Source organism: Equus caballus, chromosome 7, assembly GCF_041296265.1.
Source record: "Equus caballus isolate H_3958 breed thoroughbred chromosome 7, TB-T2T, whole genome shotgun sequence".
NCBI classification, from domain to species: domain Eukaryota; kingdom Metazoa; phylum Chordata; class Mammalia; order Perissodactyla; family Equidae; genus Equus; species Equus caballus.
This window is the reverse complement of record NC_091690.1, coordinates 35,137,793-35,146,578: the sequence shown is the minus strand read 5'-3', so window position 1 is coordinate 35,146,578 and position 8,786 is coordinate 35,137,793. Positions and strand designations below refer to the sequence as shown.

Sequence of the window (8,786 nt, the reverse complement as noted above, 5' to 3'; positions counted from 1 at the left end):
TCACATGAAAAAACAGAACTGAGTACAGTCATGCACCCCATAGTGATGTCTTGGTCATTGATGGACGGCATATATGCTGGTGGTCCTGTAAGGTTAGTACCATACAGCGTAGGTGTGTATTAGGCTACATCATCTAGGTTTGCGTCAGTACACTCTATGATTGTACAACGACGAAATTAACTAATGACGCATTTCTCAGAGCGTATTCATGTCATTAAGCAACACATGACTATAGTTGCAACAAAGATCATATGGCTCAGAAAGCCAAAATTATTTACTATCTGGCCCTTTACAGAAAATATTTGCTGGCCCCTGCCACTCTCCTGTGCAGAAGAGTAAATACATTTCTCTCACCTAGACCAGTGGTTCTCAATCAGGGTGATTTTGCCATCCTGTGGACATTTGGCAATGCCTGGAGATGTCTTCGGTTTTCATAACTAGGGGTGGGAGTGTGCAGGTACTGCATTTGGTGGGAAGAGACCAGGGATGCTGCTCAACAACCTACAGCACACAGGACACCCCGCAACCAAGAACCGCCTGGCTCCGAATGTCAACAGTTCGAGGTGGAGAGCCCGCTCTAGACCTCGGCACCCACTCTCTTCCCCAGAGGCCTACTGAAGGCATTTTCTAAGCTTGTTTACCCTGTAACTCCTGAGAATAATCAGGTAACAACAGAGAGTCCTGTCCTCTGCCGGGGCGAATCCCCAAGGTGCTTATGTCAGCCCCCTGCCCCGCCATGATCCACAAGAGCAGGGGTGCCAGCCAAGCAGACCATGACCAGCCACTCCCCTGGGACCTTTGCCCCAGGCTGGTTCTTTGGTGCACCCCCCGCCCCCATTCTGACCTTCTGCAGATCCTCTTGGGCCTTCTCAGTACAATTCAGCACACCAGTCACAGAAAATTCAGCAAAACAACTTCCCGACACACAAGCAGCTTTAATCCCCCAATCCAGCCTCCAGCGGGGCCTCATTGGACAGGGAGCATCTCTTCTCTGTGAAGCCCACAGCCCACCCTCCTCTTCGCCCACTCACACCTCTCAGTGTGGATGCGTGTCCCTTCTGTCTTTAGTTCATGGTAAGCGTGTCCTGGGGTGCCTGGGGCCCTGAAGGAGCAGGCTGCTTTTCTTCCCTCCTTTCCCTGTCCATCTCCCTGTCCAAGCTCTGGGCCGCCACAGCACAGAAGTACACAGCCTCATCCTCATACTGCAGCTCAGAGATACTCAAATACCCCGTGTTCTTTGCCAAGTCTTTGGATCCAGAGAAGCGAGGAGGGATCTTGGGGCCCTGGCTCTTGTCTGAGTGGGAAAAATATCTCAGCAAGAATCTTGGAGGGTGGCCGGGCCTCTGCTGGTACCAGTAGATGTTGTAAATGCCGACATCATGGTCGCTGCTCATGGTGCAGGCCAGGTGGACTGTGGTTCCAAGGGATGAGGACACAGATGGTGGCTGATTCAGCACCGGATGAGGGCCACAACCTGGGGACACAGGAACATGTGGGCACCAGGGGCAGGGAAGGGAAGGAAAAGGGCCAGGGGCTGCAAGCTCTGGGGTGTTCTCACCTGAGCAGTGGGCGAGGAGCGCCAGCAGGACAGGAGCCCAGGACATGGTGCTGACAAGCAGACCTCTGCCTCCCTCACACTGCACTGCTCCTGGGGCCCTCGAGGGGCTGGGCTAGCATCCTCCTCTGCCCTCCCAGGGGTGGGGCCATTGCACGCCCAGTTCCCGCCACCACCATCCCGAACTTTCTTGAGTTTGCAGTGTCAGTTATGGGAACGGTCCCAAGGTGGTCTTTGTGATTTTTGCCTTGGCCCCATGGAAGCGTTTAGGGAGGAAGCACCTGCTGGATGCTCACGGTCCAGTGCCCAGGAGGCCAGCCTGCAGGCTTGGGTCCCTGAGGGGGAGTGACCTCAATGTCCCCCCAGGAATCCGGGCCCTAGAGAAATGAAATAACGTTCTTGTCCAAACCTACATGCCTGATGAACTGGGAAGAAAGGACAAGTCCTCAGGGTGGTGATAACATCTGCTCTGTGCAGCAGGAAATGTTGGGGCCCTGGGGCGAGGGGGACACTCTGTCCCCTTCCACATTGCTGGCACTCCTGCCCTCCAAACCTAGCCCCTTTCCCTGCTAGAATGTAGCAGAAATGGCTCACGGCTTCTGAAAAAGAAGCACCAGGAGGGACTTGGGGACCCCCATGTGGAGCCCAGGGCAGGTGAAGGGAGAGGTAGAGCAGCCTTCCCCCACATCATGGTCCCAGACCTCCTGACCACTCCTCTTCACGACGGTCTCCTCTGGGATCCAGTGTGGTGGAGTCTGTGAGCACCAGTCCTCCACCCACTCCTTGGCCAGACCCTCCACCATCGGAGGTTCTGTTTGTCCCTCCCCCACCCTGCATGGGTTTGACCCCATCACCAAGCACTTTGGGAGGCCCAGGGCCCACTCTCTGCTCAGTGCTGCCCAAGAAGCTGTGTGGATTGTGCAGCTGGAGGCTGTCAGGACGCTCAGATGAAGACTCATGTATTAGTCAGCGTTCTCCATAGAGACAGAACCAATAGGAGATATATACAGATATATGAAGAGATTTATTAGAGGAATTGGCTCACACGATTATGGAGACTGAGAAGTCCCACCATCTGCTGTCTGCAAGTCACAGACTCAGGAAAGCCAGTGGTAACTCAGCCTGAGTATAAAGTCCTGAGAACCGAGGGAGCCGATGGTATAAACCGCAATCTAAGGGCAGGAGACCCATGTCCCAGCCCAGCAGGCAGACAGGAAGCAGAAAGGGGTAAGTCCCTCCTTCCTCCACCTTTTTGTTCTATTCAGGCCCTGGATGGATTGGATGATGCTGCCCACATCGGGGAGGGCCAGCTTCTTTACTGAGTCCACCAGTTCAAATGCTACTCTCATCCAGAGACACCCTCACAGAGACATCCAGAAATAGTATTTAATCTGGGCACCCTGTGGTCCATCAGGTTGATGTGTAAAATTAACCATCACATTCTGTCATCCCTTCCCACTTCATCACATTCTAGAACTTTCTCAGCAAAGCACAGTCACAGAGTGAAGCCCAGGGATTGAAGTGGGCCCTCAGCTGTCAGGGGGCTCTAAGGCAAGGCTTCCCTCTGGGTGAAGATTAAAAAAAAAGAAGAAGTCACTTTAGGGGGATGGGTCAGCTGAGCTGCTGTTCTACTCACAAGGCATGAGTGGAACCAGTCACTGAGCTGAAAGCACATCTTTAATCCCAGAGAGGCTGCAAGGTGATGCACACCTGCAATGACATCCAGGGCAAAGATGGAAGAACACACGGCCATGACTCAGTTGCCCCATGGGGCTGGCAGACTGCCAGCTGTCTCCTTCTAGTGTCTGTGCTAAAAGTCCTTTGGGTCATACTCATATTGGGGACCCAAAAACTCCCAGCTCAAGTGAAAGAAATCCTATTCCAGGGCAGGAAGGGAGGAGGGGCTGCCCACTGGCCATGTGCCTCCCCACACCCCACAATCACAGACAGGACATCTTCAATCTGGAAGCAAGACTCCCAGGCGATGCTGGGACCACTGCCTCCATGGTCTGGAGCCCCTCCCAGGCTCCTCGACGGTGGCTGACTCTTCCCCTCAGCTGCAGAAGTGGCCAGCGTGGAACCATCCTCAGCCCCATGAACCAGGTGCTGTGCAGGGAGCACAGGTTTTGTATAACAAAGAGTCTGGCTGGTCTTCATCCCTGGTTCCTGGGAGGGAGGCTTTAAATCCTTGGAGTTTCCCTACTGATAGGAGTGTCTGTTATTCTTGGGAGGCACCTGGACCACACCTGAGTTTATGCTAAGGAGATGATGCAGGATGGGAGATGGCCACAAAGAAAGACCAACTATGTGATTAGAGGATTAGGGCTTTGAGCCATGTGATATTAGCCCGATCTCCAGGGAGGGGATGGGGGCTGGAGATTGAGTTCAATCATGTGGACAGTGGATCAGTCAATCTGGAAACTCTGGACACTGAGGCTCAGGGGAGCCTCCCAGGCTGGTGAGCACATCCATATGTCAGGAAGGTGGTGTGTTCTGAAGACACAGGTGCTCCCCCTGTGGGACCCTCGCAAACCTCCCCTCATGCCTCTCTTCATTTGACTGCTCTTGGGTTTTATCCTTTATAATAAAACTATAATCATAAGTATGGAGCTTTCCTGAGTTCTGAGTGATTCTAGCAAATTATCAAGCCTTAGGGGGTTTTGGAAACCTCCAAATTTGTGGCCATTTGGTCAGAGGTACAAGTGACCTAAGAACTTCTGAGCTTGCAGCTGGTGTCTGAAATGAGAGGTGTTTTGTGGGAGCTGTGCCCTTTACTTGTGGAATTTGACCTAACTCTGGGTAGTCAGAGTCGGAACTGCATTGTGATGGGGCACAGTATAACTCAGCATCTTTCCCTTCCCCACTCTCCAGCTCACTAAGCAGACACATTTTGGCCCTGGTATGGACTGAATTGTCCCCTTAGATTTATATGTTGAAGCCCCCAATGTAACAGTATTTGGAGATGGTCATTTAAGGAAGTAATTAAGGTCAAACGAGGTCATAAGGGTGGGTCTTAATCCAGTAGGATTGGTGTCCTTATGTGAGGAAAAGAGACCCCAGAACTTTCAATCTCTGTGTCTCTCTCTCCACATGCACATCTACAAGAACACAGGCATCTATAACCAGGAAGAAATGTCTCGCCAGAAACCAACACTGATGGCACCTTGCTTTTGAACCTCTATCCTCTAGAACTGTGAGAAAATTAACTTCTGTTGTTTAAACCACCCAGCCTGAGGGTATTTTGTCACGGAAGTCTGAACAGGCTAACACAAGCCCAAAGCTTGCTCCTTTTTAGAACCCCAGTCCCTTATTCTCCAAAGACTCTTAGGAGGCAACAATAAGGACTTGGAACCAGAAGAATCCCACATACAGAAACCAAGACTGAGTGAAACCAGGATTTCTCTGCATAAGGGTGAGTGAGCCAAAAATCTCAGGGGAAATCATTGTTCCCTGATCTATTCAATAAATATCCCCCCCACTCCTGCTCTGCCAGGCACTGTGGACACCATGGCAAATGTGAGAGGAAGGTGCTTGCCCCCACAGGGGCTACACTCCTGTGGAGAAGTGGGCCAGCAGGCCTGCTGGAGAGGCACAGATACAGGAAGGATGATCTGAGTGACAGAGAGAGAAGATGGCCATCTACAAGCCAGGGAGAGAGGCCCAGAACAGATCCCTCCCTCACAGCCCTCAGAAGAAACGACCCTGCTGACACCTTGGTCTTGGACTTCCAGTGTCCAGAATAGTGACACAATACATTTCTGTTATTTAAGCCATCTGGTCTGTGGTACTTTGTTTTTGCAGCCCTAGCAAAATAATATAGGGACAATTCCAAGATAGCACCACAAGGTCCCTCGTCACACATGCTCCAAAAGCTGGAGTCTGCTTTTCCTCCCTGTGGATCTGCACAGGCCTGTGACTACAGCTGAAGTGACCCCATGTGGACCAGGTGGCACTGAGCAGCTGGATGTGCACCAGGACTCATTATCTCACAGACAGATGATAAAGTTACTACACCTTTGGCTCAGAAGAGCCCCTGCTCAGGCTCGAGCTGCTCTATATCCAGCCGCTGACAGGGAACAGACGTTGCCCATCTTAGCCATCTGGGCCAAGTTGGGGAGCCCTGCCCATCTTCCTGCTGCCTCTCCAGGCAACAGTCCCACCTGCCCAGCTGGCAGGTAGGGAGGGTCTCTGCAGACACAGGGCCTGGGTACCCTGGACCACCCCTTGTCTGGATACGGCTGCAACCTCATCTCCTTCCGTCACTCCTCCTTCCCCAGCACAGGCTGGTGGGCAATGGGGGCCTAGTGAGTGCTAATACTGGGGAGGAGGAAGGAAGCTTTGTTCATTCATTCACTCATTCATTAATTCCCTTATCCAGTAGCTCACCCATATGTTGTGCATGTATTTGAGAAAGAGGAATGGTACCTCCCGGATCTCTCCTGGAGCATTCAGTCCTTGGAAATTAGGACAGGAGAGGGTTCCACTTGTGAGCACTGGCACTACTGCTGACCCACAGGCCAGCCCCCCCCATCGACACTTTTGATCCTTGTGAGTCTCAGAGAGGATAAGTGATTCTATTTGCACTTAGTTTTACTGAGTGCATAGTTTTACTAGGTAAATACACATAGTTTTACTAGGACGGTGAGCAAGCCCAGACCCACCTCAAGAGTAGAGACACCTGCTCCCAACTTTGTTTTGCAAAATTAAGCTTGCTGTCTTAGGATCCTTGCGCCACCTACCTGGAAAGATTGGCTCTCAGTGGCCACCATTTGTGCTGGGAAATACCCGAGCCCTTCCAGACCCTACTGGAGATGGTCTTGGCCCCTTGGAGCATCTGACTTAGATGGCGATCACGAACTCTGAATCTGCCTTCTCCCAGCACTGGACATCTGCCCCCACCTTCATGTCCTCAGCCTCACTCTCAGCCCCTCAGCATCCAGACTCATGGACCATCTGCAGAGCGTTGCAATTTGGAGGAGTTGAGGAATGTGATTTATTCTGTCCTTCTCTCCAGCTACGTATGTCCAAAGGTTCTGGGTTCTGGCTGCCTTTTCTTGACGACTCTTTTTATGTAATTCTAGACCAATAAAAGGTTGTTGAGCTCTGCAACATGCTTCATAATATCCATATGGGAAGCAAGAACTGCATGGTGGCCGGGAACCCACTCAACGCTCCTGCCTAGTTTACAGATGTTTTATAGACTGTGTTTCAGCTATCCACGGCTGCATGACAAACCAACCAAAACTAAGTAGTTTAAAACAATGATTGATTAGTTCCCCATGTCTGTGGGCTGCCTGAGAGGTTCTTCTTGTCCCATTCTGGAACAAGCATGTGGTTGTTGTCAATGACGGCTGGACTGGCTGGAAGGTCCAAGATGGCAGCTCATTCTCCTGCACGTGATTCTGATCTCAACAAGCCCCCAACTCTGTTCAGTCAACCCTGTTCTCCCCATCTCCTTTCCTCCTCTCTTACTTCAGGGTCCCCACCATTCCCCATTCTACCTCATTTCTCATCTGAAGGCATGTTCACTCATTTCTTCCCACCTTGCTTTCACACGGGGCTAAGTCATGCAGGCACTAAGCTTTTTGTTACCACAGGACCTTTTCCCATGATGTTCCCATGGCCTAAAACCCTTTACAGTTTGTCCACTCAGAACCAGTCTCCCTCCATTGGTGCTAATTTCAATGTCACCTCCTCAGCAGCCTTACCTGATTGCCCCTGGTAACTGGGCTCACCATACTCTTGCTCTCTTACATATTACTCTCATTTTTGTCAGGGCATTTATCATAGGTTGCAAGGCCATATATGTTTGTTTCTTCTCCTGACCACAATCTTAGGAAGACAGAGACTGTTTCTATTTACTTCACCACTAAATGTTCAACTCTTAGGTAACATAGCATCCTATATATTCATTATTGCATAACAACATGGAAGAATGAATGACTGAGTGAATGATGCCTCTCTTGTGGAGGTGGCATGCTCACCCAGCACCCAGGTGGCACACAGTTAGCATGTAGCAAGGCATTCATAAGCAGCTCACCTCTGCAGTCTCTCACTCTGGGTGACCAGCTGGAAATTCTCCACAAGCAAGTTGGGTTCCTGAGCCTCAGATAATGCACGTTGTCCACATTGAGGCCTCAGCCCCTTGAGAGGGGACCAGGCTCATGACGCCTACACACCTCTAATTAGAGCCAGTAAAAATGTACCTTCTGCCTACAGTGAAATTATACAGGCCCATACCATTAATCATACATCATCGTAGGGGAGGAAGACAATTTCCCCTACCCTCCAGGTCCTCTGAATGGTCTAAGAATTAAACTGACATGAGACAGAATTGCAGGAGAAAATAAATCAAAGTTTAATAAGATGCATACATGCGAGAAACCCAGTAAAACTGAGTGACTCCCCAGAATGGCTGAAACTGCCACCTTAAATACCATCTTCAGCTAAAGACAAAGGACGATGTTGAGGGTAGTGGTTTGGGGCTTCAAAGGGGAGGAAGGCAATTTACATGGAGATAGAAATGTAAATATTTGATAAACAAGTGTTTGCTGGTCCGTTGTCTGTAGACAATGTGACCCGAGAGACAGAACTTTGATAAAAATGGGCTTGCCAGTGCCTTTCTGTCTATCAACCTGTTTGACATTATACTATAGTTATCTTGTGGTATTAGCTCCTTCCTGCAACAGGCCTTCTATCTTGAACTCTTTTAGACAGTTAGGGGGAAAGTCAAAGTTTCTTTTAGAGTCTTTTGTTCTAAAAATAATCAAGTCACATGGCTGGCTGGTGGTGCAGTGGTTAAGTGCGCACCTTTCGCTTCGGTGGCCTGGGGTTCGCTAGTTTAGATCCTGGGTGGGGACATGGCACCACTTGGCACACCATGCTGTGGCAGGAGTCCCACATAAAAAGTAGAGGAAGATGGGCACAGATGTTAGCTCAGGGCCAGTCTTCCTCAGCAAAAAGAGGAGGATTGGCAGCAGTTAGCTCAGGGCTAAAGTTCCTCAAAAGTAAATAAATAAATAAATAAATAAAAATAATCAAGCCAAAGGGACGCATTTTGGGGTGGCCAATTCTGATCCCCTACATCATCAAACATCTTCCTAAGAACAGGAGTGACCCAAAACTGATCCCCAAGAGTCTCAGGGTGGAGGAGGGAAGGTAAGAAGTATAGAGGGGTCCCCCCTTTCTCAGGTTGTGGACAGGCTACAGAAGGGAGGAACATTCTCTTAGT

The 8,786-nt window shown here is 50.3% G+C and overlaps 1 protein-coding gene across 1 annotated transcript; it reads right to left on the bottom strand.

Moving 5' to 3' along the window:
* Window positions 1-868: 868 nt before the first annotated feature.
* Window positions 869-1,657, bottom strand: VPREB1 (V-set pre-B cell surrogate light chain 1). Its single transcript, XM_001502296.7, has 2 exons — window positions 1,559-1,657; window positions 869-1,474 (listed from the first exon to the last, which is right to left on the bottom strand). The coding sequence occupies exons 1-2, from the start codon at window positions 1,602-1,604 to the stop codon at window positions 1,065-1,067; spliced, it is 456 nt and encodes a 151-aa protein (XP_001502346.4). The 5' UTR covers window positions 1,605-1,657; the 3' UTR covers window positions 869-1,064.
* Window positions 1,658-8,786: the final 7,129 nt, after the last annotated feature.

Bases quoted from the DNA above. Each gene is read 5' to 3' on its own strand.
- VPREB1 (XM_001502296.7), bottom strand. From the start codon at position 1,604: ATGTCCTGGGCTCCTGTCCTGCTGGCGCTCCTCGCCCACTGCTCAG. The intron at 1,475-1,558 runs GTGAGAACACCC...CTGTGTCCCCAG, and splicing joins GCTCCTCGCCCACTGCTCAG to GTTGTGGCCCTCATCCGGTG.